General features: G+C 36.7%; 1 protein-coding gene across 1 annotated transcript; it reads right to left on the reverse strand.

The window, feature by feature from the left end:
* Positions 1-14,080: 14,080 nt before the first annotated feature.
* Positions 14,081-15,627, reverse strand: LOC102837617 (NACHT, LRR and PYD domains-containing protein 7-like). The gene is made up of 2 exons (XM_006831081.1): positions 15,398-15,627; positions 14,081-14,522 (listed from the first exon to the last, which is right to left on the reverse strand). The coding sequence occupies exons 1-2, from the start codon at positions 15,625-15,627 to the stop codon at positions 14,081-14,083; spliced, it is 672 nt and encodes a 223-aa protein (XP_006831144.1).
* Between the last annotated feature and the right edge of the window lie 4,672 nt (positions 15,628-20,299).

The following is a 20,299-nucleotide window of genomic DNA, read 5'->3' on the forward strand; positions in this document are numbered from 1 at the left end:
AGAGAGGAATAAGGAGAAGAAAGAATAAACAAAAAATAATAATGAAGGAGAAAACCAGGCCAAGTGCTGGACCCAGAGAGGAGAAAACTGGTGAACTCCTGCCCCGCAAATATCTCATGTGATGGGTGGCAAAGGGATGAGACAGTGGAGCTCCCAGCACTATATGGAGTTCCTATAGACCTATGTGCTGTCTGTTTGGGGCACCCAATCTGGAAGCATTTCATGCAGACCCCAAAGCAGCTGGGATTGGGGTCTTTCCAGCTCAGAAGGCAGCTGGTGGTGATCGGTCATGAGACTTTCCATTAGTTCAGTGCTGGCTATGACTGGCTCTGCAGGACTGAAGCAAGGCTTACCTGAATCCAGGCTCCAGGGTTGGTGCAGATAGTGCTTAATCATGATGATATGACTCACAACTTTGCAGCTCAATACTCTATGGCTCCAACCACCTGGAAAGCAGGTGCTTCATTGAAGGGTGGACAAAGGTTGGGGCTGGCAATACCTCTGCTCACTAGGGAAATGTGGGAAACAAACAAACAAGCAAACAAATCACACCTTTCTTGCCATCATTGACAATTATGACTCTGTACCACCAAGTCACCATCTGCTTCCAAAACTGCTTGTAAACGTTCAAGATGGCGACCCCATGTAGGGCCAACCAACCCAGTTCACCTGTCTGTCTCCTGTTTTGGGCCATGTCTCTTTATCTTCTTCTCCTATGATGGGCTAATGCAGGTCTGGCCAGGACCAACTCTACAGGTTTGGAACAGGGCTCACCTGATGCAGCTCACAACTGTGCAGTTCACTGCTGTGTAACTCTAGCCACCCAAAGAGCAAGAACTTTACTGGGAGTGAGGCTCCAGCATGACATCTAACCCAAAGACTTAGGATGTGTCCACCTGTACAACTGTGTTAGCCTATTCCTTTATATAAACCTCTCTTTATATATACACATATAAACTTTATTGGCTTTGCTTCTCTAAAGAATGCATACTAAGACAGTGGCAACACTTTGCAGGTTTGGGGCAAGGATCTCCAGGAATCTGAATATACTCTAAATCAACATCCAATATATGGTGTTATTTCTCCCATAGCCACTATTCATGGATCTAGGAATCAATGGGTGGAAACTGGAGTAATAACACTTTTTATTACTCCTAGTGACCCACTTGCCAAAATTTTGCTTCCTGTCCCCATAATCCTATGCTCTGTGAATTTAGAGGTCTTAGTTCCAAAGCTAGGAATATTCCCACCAAGAAGTACAACACTGAGTTCATTGAATAGCAAGTTAAGTTTACTACTTTAAAACTTTGGGCTCTTATATCAATAGTCAAATAAAGGAGTTACTGGACTACCTAATGTGATTGATCCCAATTACTAAAGGGAAATCATATTGGTATGACAAAATGTAAGTAAAGAAAAGTGTGTCTGAAATACATGCCATCCCTTAGGATGTCCCTTAGTACTACATGACCTGTGGTTAAAAGTCAACAGAAAACTGCAGCAGACAAAAAATCCTACATGACTACTGATGGCCCAGACTCTAGAAATCAAGTTTTAAGTCAACCCACCAGGCAAAGAACCAAAATCTGATACTTTGTTCTTCTTCTTATAACCCAGCTCAATATACAGATTGAATAATTATGGTGAAAGGATACAGTGCTGGAGCAAACCTTTCACCTTTCAATAGCCCCAGTTTTGCTACCACTGACTTTTTGTCTTTGTACAGATTCATTATGAACACAGTGAAGTGTTTTGGAATACACATTCTTCACAATGTTATACATAGTTTGTTATGATCCACATGGTTGAATGCCTTTGCATAGCCAATAAAGCAAAAGTAAACATCTTTGTTACTGTGATAGTTTAGGTTTTGTGTTGACTTGACTGGGCCTGGATTCTCAGTGGTTTGGCTGTTAAAATGAAATAATCTGCCATGAAAAGATCTAATATAATGTGATTTGATGTGTTAAACACTGAACTGATGTAATTATCTTATGTTACAAATCCTACTTCTCTGATGCAAATGAGGTCAGATACAATCTTCAGGATTATGTTTTATATTGTGCCAATCTCTTTTGAGATTGAAAAGGAAAGAGAAGTGAACTGAACTCAGAGGTACCTACAACTTCTAAGGTAGAAGAACCCGGAGTAGAGTGTATCCTTTCAACCTAGAATCTTTGTACTGTGAAGCACCTAGATCCAGGGAGAATATTGATGCCAAGATTTCTGGAGATCTCCAAGAAATACTGAGTCCACACGTACTGACAGGAGACAAGGACTGAAGCATGATGGGATTCATTGGAAATCTTAAGAAAAATAGGTTAATTAAATTAAGAAACCCAGCATGAACACAGTATTCCCAGCATGTCGGGTAGTACAAACATAAATATAAAACTGTCCTACATGTAGAGACTTTCCCAGGTAGAGAGACTTTGTCTCAAAAAACCACCTGTCCCCATCCTGGAGCCCACAAGCTAGAAACTGAAGTCATACCCATTGTCACCTTTGTAAAACTTCCTTAAAATTGTCTTTCAGAAATTTATGAGGCTAGAACAAGCTTGAATCTGTTACAGAGCATCTAACCCTGACCAAGATAAAACTTTCCAGGTGGGAAAACTGTAAAATACATCCCAAAATTGGTGATGATCAATATCCCAGAAGCCTTTACAACAGAATTCATCTTGTAAAAATAATGCACATACATCCACTTGCCATAACCTCTCCTAATTGGGTAAATTCCTGGAAGAATTGTCCAGTTTACTTGTTACCCCATTTCTCTTATTATCATAGTAGAATATAACTGTATTGTTTAATACTTGCTAAAGGGAAATATGTGTCATGTTACTTCAAAGCATGTCATGTCTCCTCTTATCAAGGTACTTTCAACCCTACTAATAAATTTCTTGCTTACAAGATCAGTTTGTTCTCTTGTTATGTTATTTTTACTTAACAGAGAAAGAACCTTTAATCTAGGAAAACAACTTGTAGCAGATCTTTCCTCAGAGTCATCAAAGAGAATGCCTTTCTCTAAAGAAAATTCAAGGCTCTGAATTTTGAGTTCTAGCCTCCGAAACTGAAAAAGAAAATGTTTCTGGATATTAAAGTCATCCACTGGTATTTCTATTATAGCAGCTTTAGATAACTTAGACAATGGTATTCTCTGCTTTCAGTAAAGGTCCATATGGTGTTAGTAGTGACAGCCCTTGTTCCACATCTTCTTCAGAAACTGACTTGAATTTCAGGTAGCTCCCTATCAGTGTACTGTTGCAGCCATTTAAAACTATCTTTCACAAAATTTTACTTGCATGTTATATTTAGGATAATTTCTCTGACTTTTTCACGTCATTGGGTCAACTTTCCTTGGAATAGGAACAAATCTAGATCTCTTCCAATCCCTTGGCCAAGTAGCTGTCTTCCAAAATTCTAGGCATAGTCCAGTAAGTATCTCCAGTACGTCATGAGTTTGTTGAAACATTTCAATTTGTATTTAATCAATTCCTGGAGACTTTTTTTTTTTTTTTTTTTAACCAATGCCTTTAGTACAGAATGGACCTCTTCCTTCAAAACCATCAGTTCTTGATCATATGCTACCACTTGAAACGGTTGAACATCAACCAATTATTTCTTGTGCAATGACTTTGTGTATTCCTTCCATTTTCTTTTGATGCTTCTTTCATCATTCAATATTTTGCCCATAGGATTCTTCAACATTTTAAGTCAAGACCTGAATTTTTTCTTCATTTTTGTTTGATTGAGAAATGCTGAGCATATTCTTCTCTTTTGGTTTTCTAACTCAAGGTCTTTGCACATTTCATTATAACACTTGACTTTATCTTTTTGAGTTGCCCTTTGAAATTTTTAAGGTTAGCTCTATGACTTCCTCATTCTTTCCATTAGCTTTAGATTTTCTACACTCAAGGGCAAGTTGGGAGTGTCTTCTGACATCCATGCTGACCTTTTTTTTTTTTTTTTTTCTTTTCCTGTCTTTTTAATAACTTTTTATTTCTTCATGTTGTTCTTTTCTTCTGGTGACTGTAGGTTTGCTTTGTTGATCTGTTTCTAATTGTTAGAGAGGTTATGTTAATTGGTTCTTTCTTCTTTTTGGATGTGTGCATTTATTGCAATAAATTTTCTTCTCAGCACAACTTTGACTGTGTCCCATGGACTTTCGGATGTTGTGTTTTCATTCTCATTTGTTTCTAGGAATTTTGTAAATTCACCTTTTATTTGCTCTACTAACCAGTAGCTTTGAATGAGGTGTTATTCAGTTTCCATGTATTTGAGTTTGTTTCCTTAGTCTTCCTAATTTTTTATTTCTAATTTTATATCATTGTGATCTTAAAGATGTTTTGTAGCATTTTGATTTTTTAGATTTACGGAAATTTGTTTTGTGGCCTAACATATGGTCTATTCTGGAGATTGTTCCATGTGCACTGAAAAAGAATGTGTATTGTGCTATTGTTGGGTTGAACATCCACATCTATGAGATCAAGTTGGTTGATTGTGTTGTTAATTCCTCTGTGTATTTGTCAAGTTTCTTTCTGGGTGTTCTACCCTTTTTTGAAAGTGGTGCATTAAAGTCTTCCACTATTATTGTACATTTGTCTATTTCTTTCTGCATTTCTACTAGGGTTTGCTGTATGTATTTTGGGGGTCTTTCATTGGGAGCCTAGATATTTATTAAGTTATGTCGTCTTGTTCAATTGACAGTTTAATCATTAAATAGTGTCCTTCTTTATCTTTTATGCTGTTTTTGCCTTAAAGTTTATTTTATCAGATAGTCTTGCCACTCCTGTTCATTTTTTATTATAATTAGTTTATTATATATTTGCCCATTCTTTAACTTTTAATCTGTTTTTGTTTCTCTGTGTAAGGTATGTCTCTTACAGATAGCATATTGAAGGATCTTGTTTTCATATCCATTATTTCATTCTCTGTCTCTTGACTGGTGCGTATAATGTGTTAACATTCAGTGTAATTACCAATAGTTATGAATTAATTGCTATAATTTTGTTTTTTTTTGGTGCTGTTGGTTTTTTGTTCTGCATGCCTTCCTGTACTAAATTCATGTTTTTTTGTGCAGTTTTTTCATACTATTAATGTTCCCATGTTTTTCTTGGATTTTCATTTTCTTGATATGTTTTGAAGTATTTATTTTCTTTGAGGTTACCCTATATTCGATTAACTTTTTCCTCCATTTAAAATAGTCTATTTTATTCTGCAATCTATGTGACTTCTTACCACCTGGATCTCTGTTCCTGTATTTTCCCCTTATTTCACATTGTTATTGTTTGGATAGTAGACTGACCTCTCAGGTTCTCTGAATTTGTTCTTGTAGTTTTGTTCTATTCTGGACTCTTCTGTCAACTGAGTTCCAGTAGTGTTGCCACATTTGTAAATGTCTGTTCTTGTTGGTTCTCAGTCTAACCTTTAGGATGTTTTGAAGTGCTGGCTTGACTTTGACAAAGTCGCTTAGCTTCTGTTGATCTTGGAATGATTTGGTTGCACTATTGTATTTGATTGACAGTTTTATTGAGTAGACGATTCTTGATTAGAAGTTTGTTTTGTTTCAGGGTTTTATAAACATCTCCCCATTGCCTTCTTGCCTGCATTGTTTCTGCTGAAAGATCAGAGCTTAATCTTATTTGCTTGCCATTTAAGTACACTTCTCTTTTCCCTACCTGCTTTCAGGATGCTCTTCTTGTGTTTTATTAGGCCTGTAAGTCCCCAACACAGGGGTCGCTATGAGTCGGTTCCGACTCGATGGCACCTGACAACAACAACATCTTGTTTTGGGATATGAATTGAGATCTTTGATTGTTTCTTGGGCATTTTTCAAGAATTAGATGTATTTTCAAGAATTAGATGAAAATAAGCTGCTATATTTTTAAGCTTTTTGATTGCCTTCTGTTAGATGTGATGAGAAGATAGGCTTCCCTTTCCACTTCTCTTATTACACAACTACAAGTAATTTTAGCAAATGTTGGCTATCTATGTATTATATAGAACCTGGTATTGGCTCTTTCCTAGATGGTAGGATTTTATAGGATGTGATTGGAGCTTGCCTATATTCCAAATATGCTGCCTCTTCTTGGGTAAAGTGGGAAGAGAAAAAGCCCACTCTAAGGTAAACAGGGGACCTGAAAAACAAAACATAGCAAAATAGTTCAGAATTTTCTTCTAGTGGTACACAGTTCATAGCTGAGCAGATCCATACATGTGTGTAGTAGAACCCTCCAGTGGTGGAGGAGTTGTCTGCTCAGTCAGGCACTCCCTCTAGTCACCAGAGAGAAAAGGAAATGAGTGGACAAAAGATTGTTCACACTTTAATCTCTGAAGGTCAGTCTAGTCTCTGAGATGGGATTTCTTCTGTCCTGCTGCTGTGTTCCCTGCGACCTTCTCAAGGTGACTGTGCCTTCTCAAGATAACTGCACCCATATCAGATTGGCTGTGCCCTTCTCAAGGTGGCTGTGCCTTCTCAAGATAACTGCACCCATATCAGATTGGCTGTGCCCTTCTCAAGGTGGCTGTGCCCTTCTCAAGATCCATGTATGTTTTTATTGATGTCATCCCATAACACTGGTTTTTGATAATTATTGTCTAATGCAGCAATTATGTTCTTCAGATGATCTCTAAATTCAAGTGAGGTATATTCAAGGTCATGTTTTGACTCTCATGGACTTGTTTTAATTGTCTTCAGCTTCAGCCTGAATTTGTATATGAGCAATTTATGATCTGTTCCACAGTGGGCTCCTAGCCTTATTTTGGCTAATGGTATTAAGATTCTGCAGTATCCCTTACCACACATGTTGTCAGTTTGAGTCCTATGTATTCCATCTGGTGAGGTACATGTGTATAATAAATATATATGTTATTTCAGAAAGGTATTTGCAGTGAATAAGTCATTGGACTTGCAAAATTCTACAATGGAATCTCTAGCATCCAGGACCATATTTTTAAATTATTGATCCTCCCTCTTTATTTCCCACTTTTTAATTCCAATCACCATTAACTATTAATGCATCTTGATTGCATGTGTGATCAATTTCAGATTGAAGAAGTTGGTATAAGTCTTCAGTTTCATCATTACTTCACTTAGTGGTTGGTGTTTAAATTTGAATAGTAGTGATATTAAGGGGTCTTCCTTGTAGGGGTATAGATATTATCTTATCCTAGATAGCATAGACCTTCAAGATAGGTCTTGAAATGCTCTGATAATGAATGCATTGCCATTCCTCTTCAATTTGAGTTTCCAATTCAACATGTCAGTGTCTGTCCATTTCAGCTCACTAAACCTCGGATATTGATCTTTATGCATTCAATTTCATTTTTGACTATGTCTGGTTTTTCTAGTTTCGTACTTTGTACCTTCTAGGTTCTGATTACTAATGGATATTTGCAGCTGTTTCTTCTAATTTTGAGTTGTGCCCCATCATCAAATGAATGTTCTGAAATTTTTACTCCATCCAAGTCATTAAGATCAACTCTAACTTGAGGAGGCAGGTCTTCCCCAGTTATATTTTGAATGTTTCCTATGTTAGGGGTTCATATCTGGTGCTATATCAGACAATATTCCACTTCTATTCATAAGACTTACAGTGGCTGCTTCTTCCTAGTTATAACCCAGTAAAATGAAAAGATATAAAATATTTCTCAGGATATTAAAATCTGAAAATCACCATTTTAATGACTGCCTAATATGGGGCATGCATTAAATTCCTGTCTCTCATAGCCAATTCTGAAGTGTTTAACAGCCCTGAAAAGTAAGAAATATCATTGTCTCTGTTCTACAGATGTTAGTACTAATGTTCAGAAAGTTGAGAGATTTGCCCAAATTCATACAGGTAGTGAATAGATGAGTTGGTACTCAATATGGAGTCACTCTGACTCCAAAATCCATGTTATTTGCATAAGAAATTAAAGACATCATGTATTTGTCAACCCCAACAGGCTATAATATTCTGAATTCCAGAAACCAAATTTTAATATTTTGTTTAAATATGCTGTAGTTTCCTAGTACACTGTTATACATGCTTTAAATCTAGCAAACACCAATTTAAATGACCAAACCTCATTAATTTTATGATATTATATAATGTAACATATTGTTATTACTAAGTGCTGTTGAGTTGGTTCCTACCCATAGCTACCCTGTATAGGGTAGTGGAAGGCTGCTGAGATTGAACCACTAACCCTGAGGTTCAAACCAACTTTGCAGTCCAGCGCATTAACCCACAGTGCCACACCTTATTGGCATAAAATCATTCAAGATGAAAGAGTTAAATATAGGTTTATGATTTACTCTTGTTATCCAAAAGATAACAATTTGGGAGCAGATATGAAAATGAATGTTTCAAGTTGTTCTTTGGGTTATGAAATGCTTGTGTCTGTACTCATTGTCAAAAGTTTAGGCAACAACAGTCCTGGATACATATAGAATTTTGACTTTTGTTCTTTTAAATGCATATTTAAATAAATGCATTTAATATTCTGAAGATTTATTTTTTTTTTAAAATAAGGTTAAATCAAAACAACAAAATTTAGAGGATTGTAAAACCTGCCTAGTTTTCTGTTATTGAAACCCTATACAGGGTCTCTTTGAGTTGGAACCAACTTAGTGACACTTAAAAACAACAATACTTTGAGGAGGCATTTTTTCTTCAGGCATATTTTGAATGCCTTCTAACCTGAGGAGTTCATCTTTTGGCACTATACCAGATAATGCTTTCTGGTATTTATAAAGTTTTCAAGGGTTAATTCCTCAAATGTGGACTGCCTATTCCTTCTTCCTAGTCTGTTCTTAGTCTAGAAGCTCTGCTGAAACCTCTTCAACATAGGTGACTCTGTTGGTATTTGAAACACCAGCAACATAGCTTCCAGCATTACACCAACACTCAAACTATCACAGTTCAAAAAACTCACAATTGTGTGGGGTCAATGCATACAGATGGGAACAAATGACTTCTTCTTGCCAGTGAATGTAACTTACCAGTATGTATGTCACATCAAGTTCTGTTCCCAAAGATATCCTAGAAGGTCTTCACTTTCTCCCTTCCTTATCTTTAGAACTTAGTGAACATAAAAAACCACCAAACAGAGATTAACCCCCCATCACAAATAAAAGCTATCCAATAGATATTGGATATTATGCATTTTTTATGAAAATACTTTTAAAATGGTGCAGCAGTATTTCAATAGGCAACTGCTCGATGTGGAGTAAGTGATATCATTGGTGACATCAACAGATCTTTGTTGAAAGCTGAGAATACCAGAAATATATTTGCTTTTGTTTTATTGACTATTCATGGGAATTTGACTGTGTGGAACATAATAAATTATGACTAACATTATAAAGAACAGAGATTCCAGAACATTTAATTTCACTCATGTGGATTTGTACATATACTGAGAGATAGTCTTTCTAACAGAACAAAGGGATATTGCATGGCTTAAAATCAGGAAAGGTGTGTTTCTGGGTTATATTCTTTCACCATACTTATTCAATCAACATGCTGAGCAAATAATCCAAAAAAGTGGACTATATGAAGAACATAACATCAGTGTTGGAGGAAGGCTCATAAACAACCTATAGTATGCAGATGATACAACCTTGCTTGATGAAAGCAAAGAGGATTTGAAGCACTTACTGATGAAGATCAAAGACTACAGTCGTAAGAGTAGATTACACCTCATCATAAGGAAAACAAAATCTTAACAACTAGATTGCAACATCACAATACATTAAAAAAAAAGAAAAAGATTGAAGCTGTTAAAGATTTCATTTTGATTGGATCCACAATCAATGCCCATGGAAGCAACAGGCAAAAATAAATGATTTATTACATTGAGCAAATCTGCTGCAAAAAGTTCTCTTTAAAAAAGGTTAAAAGATAAATATGCCACTTTGTAAACTGACCTAAGCTACAATGTTTTCAATTCCTAAAATGCATGTTAAAGATGAACAATTAATAAGGAAGACTGAAAAAGACTTCATAGATTTCTATTATGTTAGTAAAGAATATTATATGTACCATGACCTGCCAGAAGAGCAATCAAATGTGTATGGAAAGAAGTACAGCTAGAATGCTTCTTAGAAGTGAGGATGGTGGGACTTCTCATTACATTGTGCAGGTTATCAGTTGGAAAACATGGTTGGTAAAGTAGAGGGTAATTAAATAAGAGAAAGACCTTCAATAAGATGGATTGATACAATGACTGCAACAGCAGGTTCAAACATAGGAACAATTGTGTGGATGGCACAGACTGGACAGTTTCCTTCTCTTACACATTAGGTCCTATGGGTTGGAACCAACTTGGTGGTACCTAACAGCAAGTTCCTGCATAGTACACGTAGCCTCACTCCAACCTGCAATCACTAATATCTATGGAGTAAGCAGTTAAAAATCAACAAAGTCCTTGGTAGTTTTGTTGTTAAGTGCTGTCAAGCTGGCTCCGACTCATAGCAACACTGTGTAAGGTTTCTGCAGAGCAGTTGATGAGTTTGAACTACCTACCTTGCGATTCAAATGACCTTGTAGTCCAGTGCTTAGCCTAGGTTCATGAAAATTAATGGCCTAATTGATGAAAATTGAATTTAAAGTCATAGTAAATTAGGTCTATGATTTTCCAACAATTTTGTAAATAGAATACTCCAGGTATTAATTTTCAATTAACAAAAATTTATATTTATTACAAATAAATCAATGTTTGTTCTTGTTGTTAAGTGTCATTGAGTAGGTTCCAACTCATAGTGACACTGTACAGGGTATCCTAGGAGTGGTTTGTGGGTTTGAAACATCATCACCTTCTGAGATCTAGTACTTATCCTACAGTGCCACACCAGGACTCCAAATCGGTATTTAGTGTCTAGAAATAATTATTGTGTGTTTTACTAGCCAAAGAAAAAGTAAAATAAGTGAGATATTAATAAAAAGGAAGTGAAATAAGCAATCATTTAAATACTGTCGAATTTATTATTTTTATTTAATCCAATAATAAATAATTCCTGAGCACCTACTATGTGCTAGACACTATGTGTCAGACATAAAGGTATGTCTATGAGATCCATTAAAATGATTGCAATCCCCTACATGTACCATCAGTTGACAGTATTTAGCTCTATTCACTTTAACTGTTGGAGTCCTGGTGTGGCGCTGTGGGCTAATGTGCCAGACTGCAAAGTCATTTGAACTGCAAGGTGGGCAGTTCAAGCTCACCAGCTGCTCCTTGGAAACCCTATACAGGGTCACTATGAGTCGGAATTGACTTGACGGCATTTAACAACAACAACTTTACCTATTGCATTTTTTCCTGTGTCTCCTGAAACCTTAATCTTTCCTCTGCCCACCTCTCTCTTCTTTATTGCCTGCCCTGTTACCCGTATGAACATGTGTCTACCATCTATAATTTTCCCTCCATGAAATAACTTTCCCCAGTAACCATCATAGATTGTTTCTTTTATTAAGAAAGCCTTTTCTTAACTTTTTATAACATTGGTCTCAACAATATTTGTGATTGACTAATTTCACTAAGAATAAGGTGTATCCATGTTGTGAGGTATTTTGCAGATTCATCACCATTTTCAACATTGTGTAGCATTCCATTGTATGTACTAATGTTTGTTTAAGCATTCCTCCATTTATGGACACAGGCTGTCTCTACCTTTTTGAAGTGTCTTTTGCAAACACCATATTGGAGGACACTGTTTTCTTATCCATTCTTTTCTCTTTGTCTCTTGACTGGGGCATTTAATCAATTTATATTCAGTGTAATTATTAATAGTTATACATTGATTGCTGTCATTTTGCTTTGAGGTTTTTTTGTGGAGCTGCTAGTTTCTTTGTTCCACATAATTTTCTGTGCTGAGTTCATTTTGTTTGTGTGCTATTATTTTAATTTCTGTTGTTTTAATATTTACTAAATCTTTCTGATCTTCCTCTTTTTTATTTTAATGTGCAGGTGCATTCATTTTGAGGATAGATTACAAGTTCCCTTGTAATTCATTAAATGTTTTCTTATTTAAAAGTCTATTTTATCTTGAAATATACTTGACTTCCTTGCCATTTATAAATTCTGTATCTACACTATTCCCTCTTTCTACTTTGTAGTTGAGTTCATTATAAATTAATATCTCTGGTTCCTTATATTTAGTATTGTAGGTTTGCCTTACTTTACTAAATACATCTACAATCAGGATTGAGTGAGTCCTGCTTACTGTTGTCATATATGGCAATCGCAGTTTGTTGTCTGCTGTTACTGGTTCTCAGTCCAAAGACCACCCTTTAGCAATTTTTGTAAAATTTTTCTGGTCATTAAAAATTCCTTTAATTTCTGTTTATCAGACAACATTCTAATTTTGTTATCATATTTGAGGGACAGCTTTGCTTGCTCACTATTCTTTGTTGGGTTCTTTTTTTCTTTCTTTCAGAGTTTTACATATGTCATAATTTTGCTTTCTTGCCTGCATAGTTTCTTTGTAGAAATCAGAACCTAGTCTTATTGGTTCTTCATTTTTCCTGATCTGCTATCAGGGTTCTTTTTTCTGTCTTCACTTCCAGCAAGCAAGGTTGTGTCATTCTCATATACCATATTGTTAATGAGTCTTCCTCCAATCTTCATGCCACATACCACTTCATACATCCAGTTTCTCACATTATTGGCTCAGTATAAAGATTGAGTAAGTGTAGTGAAGGGATGCAAGTTTGACAAACACCTTCCTTAATTTTAAACCCTTCTATATCCACTTTTTCTGTTCTACAGTTGCCTCTTGGTCTATATACAGGTTCCTCATGAGCACAGTGAAGTGTTCTGGAATACTCATTCTTTTTTTTTTTCTTTTCTTTTATGAATGCATTAACCTTTATTTCTTTTGATTTCTACTTGTGAAACAGGCACGTCACATTGTATAGTGTTAAATGGTTTGTGAACATTTCATATAAGCCCTGAGACAGATATCAAAACTAAGATAGTATATAGTCACCAACTCAACTCTAACTAAGATGACTCCAAGGAAATGTGTCATCACCGTTGTGGGAGAAATGACTCCAGGGGGCATTTACACAAACAAGTCATGAGAAGAAGGCCTGTGTTTACTGGGATCATAGTTGTCATTCTCAATAGTCAGTTGTGGATTGCTTTCTTGGACTTCTTGCAGCAGCTTTTGTATTTGAGTATTAGATGCATCTATCTTTAACCTGTGTAGTTAGGGGACAATTTTGATGCTTCAAGCCTTACCACAATATCTTTATCCCATTATATGCCAAAGAATTCTGATCCAGGTCCAAGGTTGTCAGGTTCTGTTTGCATTTAAAGGCAGATGAGAGGTCCAAGCAACTATAAGGTACCAGAGTGCATCCCCACAACCAGAGACATTTTAGGTTGCATACTGGATCCTTTGAGGTCTGACACAGAAAATTCAGCCTCATAATTCTGATGCAATTCTGCCCCACACCCAAGCACATTAAGCTCGACTTTTTTTGAAGAAACTTTGAGAGATGATTGCAGGCATTGTCGGTTATACCACAGCTCCACAGAACCAGGGTCTAGTTTACAGTTGGGGTCACTCAAGCCCTTACACGGAAACTGAACCCCACCATTCACAAGCTCATTCTTTGCCAAGCACAGGTGTGTCAGCATCTCATTTCTGACCATAATGGAAAGACCCTCACAACAGCCTTCTGTTAGACGACAGTTTTCCAACGACAACCTCTGTAGGGAGCAGTTTGATTTCTTCAGTGATTTACACAACTTCACACCATCATCCAAGAGCTCAATGTCTATGAGATTTAGGCATGTTAAAGGACTGGTCGGTTTTAAAGGCAAATGAGAACTCACCCCACCTTAGAATGGTAGCGGAAAGAACCCCCAACCTGAAATACTGCAGGTTACATTCTGGGTAGGTCAGAATCTGAGCACACAACAAAGGAAGCATATTCAGGACATCGTTTTAAAGGGTCAGATGTGCCAGTCTTTTTATAACAGAAAACAGCGCAGAATTCCTCATAAACTTCTGCTGGTGAAACATTGTTGAGCGCCACCTTCTGGAGATTAAGTGTTTTGGAGGCTAAACGTTTAGAAAGAATCACTGCAGAGCCTCTAAGGAAATTTTGATTGATGTCCACAGATACCATCCGAACGTGCAACAGAATTCCATCCAGATAGAACGAATGTGTTGCTCCTTCTTGTACCCCTGAATCTCAGAGTTTGATTTCAAGGATTTATTCTCCAGAAACATCTCCTTTGTTACCTTACGTGAAATCTGCAGATTTTGACAACACTTGAGGCAGTAAGCAGTATGTGTAATGTCAGTTTCATTTTTTAAGTGTAGAGACAGTTCATTAAAATGGGCCATTGAATCCTTCACAAATTCCTCCTCCTGAGATTCATAGAGACAGTGAAAAATCTCCTTCAAAGTCATTAACGAGAAGGGCTTATTCTTATTGGACTTCACTTTCCATTTCAGCAATTCCTCTTTGACCCCACTTGACACTTGGTAGCCAAACTTTGTCTCTAGCTCCTTGGCACTGTTTTATTCAAGATGTCAAATAAGAAGTATCCTAACTGGGTCAGATTGGGCTTCTGCAATACTTCTTCAGTGAAGAATAGATTTTTTTGGATATTCCCAATGTCCCTCCTGTAGTTTTCCTAGTCTTCTTCCTCACTCCCTAAAACATAGAATATGGCAGCAAGGAACAGCTGGATACTGAGGTGGACAAAGGAGTAGTAGTTTTCGTTGTCTTTGTCCTTCTGAACTATATTTCCTAGAAAAGGGCTAATCTCAGACTCCTTCACTCAAAGTCTCTTCTCATCTTCCCCTTCCAACATAGATGTGCATGTCCAGACACCCCTAGATGCTAGGAAATATATAAAACTTTCAAGGGTGCTTGGAAGTACCAGCTGGGGCAGGTGCCAAGCATCTGTATGAACTGGTTGCATAGAAAATGCAGGAATAATGATGTGGTAATTTGGCAAGTGTGATTTTTTTATGCATCCTTTTATCCATCTGCAGTTTCAGACGTGTGTAGACAATCCAGCATACCATGAGTGCCAAACACATGCTGAAAAAAGTTGCATTGCTCTTTGTCAAGTCAAAAACTCTCATGGATTCATATTCATCTTGGAAGGACTCTAAGAAATATTCCTTCCTGCTCATTTCCAAGAAACTTTCAAATGCTATGAAGATGAGATGCCGGAGTTCCCTCAGCATCCAAGGTTGTGTGGTGATCAGGTGAGTTGTTTGAGGGAACATTTTTTTCAATATAAAACTACTCAAGAGGATGGGCATTGGCTTTGGAGTCTTCAAGTAATCACTTATGTCACAGATCAGTGCTCCAGGGGTGTATCTCAGTTCATCAAAATCATCAATGATAACCAGGACATTCTCTGTGTGGGCTATCACCTCCAGAAAGGCATTTTCAACTTAGGACAGTACTTGGCAATCAGTTCAGCACAACAGCATGATCCCATCTGGTTGAGTTCCTTGAAGTTGAGATAGAAAATATATTGGAATTTCCTTGTGAGGTTGCCATCTGTCCAGTCTATCATTAACTTTTTGACCAGTGTGTTTTTCCCAACACCAACAGGCCTGTTTTCCCACCACCACTGTGTGGGGGAATGGCCCTGAAACATTTTAGGATTACAGAAAGTGATCAATGCCTTGTATCTCTCAGTGACAATCCAAAAGCTTCTAGTGACTTCAAGGCAAAAGTTGTTCTTCCAGATTTGCTCAAATTTGTTCTTCAATACAATTTTATACTCATCTGTTGTAACTGTCTTTTAAAATATCATATACAGTTTTGTTTCTAAGTTGGTGGAATCATCTACCTCTGTAAATTTTGGGTCTACTTTTAACAGCTCTTCTATGTCTTCCCAGTTTGATCTTTTTGGTTCTGGAGTTGGTGTCATCTCTAGTTACATGGACTTCATTTCACAAAGGGATTCCACAGTTGGTTCTTGGATTTCATCCATGGCTCTCTTAGACAAACCAATCTGGTTTATTTTGTGAAGAATCTGGATGGTCACCATTTCCACTCAGTACTTGCAGCAGTTGTTGAGAATTTCTGCCAGTTGTTTCCCATTAGCAACGTCAGTGTCAGTAATTGGGGAATCCTGATGGCAAGCTATACTTTGCTGGGGAAGGGACTTTAATAGTGATTTGAACTGACTAAACTCATCCTCGTCAAACTCATCTAGAAGAAGCTGCAGGTGGAAACCCACTTATGGATGCTCCATCTTGTCTTGTCAAGGTGATCTTTCCCAACAGCTCGGTCAAGGTACTCTGTGGGTACACTGAAATACCTATTCTTAGCAATGTTATTCATAATTTGTCATGATTCACACAGTTGAAAGCCTTTGCATAGTCATTAAAGCACAGGTAAACATCTTTCTGGTATTCTTGCCTTTCAGTAAAGATCTCCAGTTTGCAATGATATGACCAGCTGTTGAAACAGGTTTGAATTTCTGGCTGTTGCTGTTGATGTATTGTTACAACCATTTTTTAAGTATCTTAAGAAAATTTTTACTTGCATGTGATATTAATGATATTGTTCAAAGCTTTCAGCATTCCATTAGGTCACCTCTCTGAAATGGGCATGAATATGAATCTCTTCTAATCAATTGACCAGGTAGCTATCTTTCAAATTTCTTGGTATAGGTGAGTGAGTAACTCCAATGCTTCATCAGTCTGGAGATTTCAATTTGTATTCCATCAATTCCTGGAGTCTTGTTTTTTACCCATGCCTTCAGTTCAGCTTGAACTTCTTTCAAAACCATCAAATTTTGATTACATGCTACCTCTTGACATGGTTGAACATCAACCGTTACTTTTTGGTACAGTGACTGTATATTCCTTCCATCTTCTTTAGATGCTTTCTGCATCTTTCAACACTTTGCCCATAGAATCCTTTGGCATGGCAACATAAGGCTTAAATTATTTTTATAATTCTTTCAGCTTGGGAAATGCTGAGTATGCTCTTTCTTTTGGTTTTCTAACTCCAGTTCTTGGAACGTTTCATTATAATACTTGATTGTGTCTTCTGAAACTGCCCTTTGAAATATTCTGCTAGACTCTTCTGATTCCTCATTTTTTCCATTCATTTTAGCTTTTCTAACCTCAAAAGCAAATTTCAGGGTCCTTTCTGATATCCATTTTTGTCTTTTACTTTTTGTCTTCTTAATAACTTTTTATTTCTTCATGTATAACGGTCTAGATATCACCCCACATGTCTTTTGGCCTTTGCCCATTATGGTCTAATGCACCAAATATGTTCTTGAGATGATCTCTAAATTCAGGTGGGATATAATTAATGTTTTATGTTGGCTCTGGTGTTGTTTTTTCTTCAGCCTAAACTTACATATGAGTAATTGATGGTCTGTTTCACATTCATACCCTGCTCCTGTTTTGGTTGGTGATTTTTAACTTCTCCACCAACTCTTTCCAGAGACGTAGTTAATTTGATTTCCTTGGATACGTAATCAATGTAATCAATCTATCTTGCAAAGTTCATGGTTATAGTCACTTTTATGTTGTTTTAAAAAGGTGTTTGCTGTGAATAGGTCGTACAAAATTCTATCATGCTATCTCCAATATAATTTCTATAACCAAGTCCATGTTTTCCTATTACTGATCATTCCTGTTTTTTTCTTTTCAAACTTTCATGATAACAGTCTGGTATTCAAGTTGGGTAGATAAGTTTGGAAGTGTGGTGGCTCTAGAGAAAAAGCTTTGGACTGTGAATCACAAGGTCTGTTTCGAGTCCACAAGCCTCTCTGTAGCACAAAGATGAGGAGTTCTGCTCTCACAATGGGCTATAGCCTTGGAAACCCTATACAAGGTCACTGTGAGTTGGAATCAACTCAACAGCACTTAACAATAACAACGAAGCTCAATTTATGTCCAAGAATGTTTGAGTCTTCCCCAGACACCTACATGACTCATTTACCAACTCCTTTCAGGTCTCAACTCCCAAGCAAGCTTTAGAGAATCCTTCTGTGACCACCTACATAAAACAGAAATGCCTTCATTTTCTCTTTGTCCTTCCTTAGCCTGCTTTATTTCCTCCAAACCACTGATACTCTCATATATCTTAAATTTAATTTTTTGGTTTATTGTATACACATCCTCGCTATTGTTGGTAGGTGCAGTTGAGTTATATCCGACTCATAGTTTCCTGATGCACAGTGGAATGAAACACTGCTTGCTCCTCTGCCATCCTCACAATTGTTATTATATTGAAGTCTATTGTTTCTGCCACTGCATTAATCCAGCTTGTTAAAGTCCTTCCTCTTTTTTGTTGACCCTTTGCTGTACCAAGCATGATGTTCTTCTCCCATCTGAAAACATATCCAAGGAACAAGAGATGAAGTCTCGCCATCCTCACTTCAAAGGAACTTTTTGGCTGTATTTTTTCCAACATAGGTTTATTTGTTCTTCTGGAAATCTATGGCACTTGCAGTATTCTTCCCCAACACTCTAATTCAAATGCAATGATTCTTCTGTGGTCTTTCTTATTCTGTCTAACTTTTGCATACATATGAGACTATTGAAAAGAGCTTGGTTCAGGCATACTTTAGTCTTCAAAGTGACACTTTTGCTCCTGAAAACTTTAAAGAGGTCTTGTGCAGCAGAAATGCAATAGGTGTTTTGATTTTTTTTTTTTTTTTGATTGCTACAAGATTGATTCTCAATCTTGATTGTGGAACCAAGTAAAATGAAGTCTTTGACAATGTCAACCTTTTCTCTGTTTATCATGATTCAACCCTGGCATACGGTTTTTCTGATTTTAAACACTTCAATATCTACTTGTTATGTATGAACAATATATCTGGTCTAAGTACAGGTTCTTCATGAGCACAATGAAGTGATCTGGAATACCCATTTTTCTCACTGTTATACACAGTTCATTATGATTCACACAGTTGAATGCCTTTGCATTGACAATAAAGCAAAAATAGATGTCTGTCTGATATTCTTTGCTATGAGCCAGTATTCTGATGTCAGCAATGACAACCCTCGTTCTTCATTCTCTTCTGAATTCAGCTTGAATTTCCAAAATCTTCCTGTCAATGTACTACTGAAACTGATTTTAAATTATCTTTGCTTACATGTGATATTAAAGATAATGTTCGATTATTTCCCCATTCCACTGGATCATCTTTCTTTAGAATAGGCAAAAATACAGATATTTTCCAATTGATTGGCCAAGTAACTATCTTCCAAATTTCTTGGTATTGTCGAGCGAGAACTTCCAGAGCTGCATGAGTTTATTGAAATCTTTCTATTTGTATTCCATCAATCCTGGAGCCTTGTTTTTCACCAGTGCCTTCAGTGTAGGTTGGACTTCTTCCTTCAAAACCATCAATTCTTGATCATATGCTTCCTTTTGAAATGGATGAGCATTGGACAATTCTTTCTTGTACAGTGACTGTGTATTCCTTCCATCTTCCTTTGTTACTTTCTGCATCATTCAATATTTTATCCATCAAACCCATCAATATTGAAACACAAGGCTTGGATTTTTCTTCAGTTCTTTCAGCTAGAGAAATGTTAAGTGTGATTTTTTCCTTTTAGTTTTCAAACTCCCGGTTTTCAAAGACATTTCATTATAATATTTGACTTTGTCCTCTTGAACTGTTATTGAAATTTTCTATTCAGCTCTTTTGCTTCCTCATTCTTTCATTTGCTTTAGCTTCTCTATTCTCAAGAGCAACTTTCAATAGTCTGTTTTGACATCCATTTGTGTCTTTATCTTCTGTCTTTTTAATGACCTTTTCTATGACTTTCATAACATGACATGAAGAATTTTGTATGAAGTTCTTAATGTCATGCCACAACTTTTCTGGCCTTTCGTCTAATGCATCAAATCTGCTCTTGAGAGGGTCTCTAAACACAGGTGGGATACATTCAAGGTCATATTTTGGCTCTTGTGGACGTGCTTTAATTTTTTTCAGCTTTAGTCTGAACTTATATATGAGCAATTAGTGATTTGTTCCATTGCCAATCTTGTTTTGGCTGATGATATTGAGATTTTCCATTTTCTCTTCCAACAGATATAGTCCATTTTATGCTTGTGTATGCCTTGCAAAATTCTATTATGTGATATCCAGCATCACATTTCAAAAATATCACCAATATGTATTTTCCAACTACTGATCCTTCCTTTTTGTTTTCATCTTTCTCATTTCAATCACCAGTAATGATCAATGCATCTTAATAACATGTTTGATCAACTTCAGCCTGAAGAATTTGGTTGTTGTTGTTGTTGTCAGGTGCCATCGAGTTGGAACCGACTCATAGCGACCC

The sequence above is a fragment of the Chrysochloris asiatica genome, unplaced genomic scaffold (genome assembly GCF_000296735.1).
Source record: "Chrysochloris asiatica unplaced genomic scaffold, ChrAsi1.0 scaffold00002, whole genome shotgun sequence".
Lineage (NCBI taxonomy): Eukaryota > Metazoa > Chordata > Mammalia > Afrosoricida > Chrysochloridae > Chrysochloris > Chrysochloris asiatica.

Bases quoted from the DNA above. Each gene is read 5' to 3' on its own strand.
- LOC102837617 (XM_006831081.1), bottom strand. From the start codon at position 15,627: ATGTTTCAGGGCCATTCCCCCACACAGTGGTGGTGGGAAAACAGGCCT. The intron at 14,523-15,397 runs GTGATAGCCCAC...TGAATAAAACAG, and splicing joins TTGAAAATGCCTTTCTGGAG to TGCCAAGGAGCTAGAGACAA.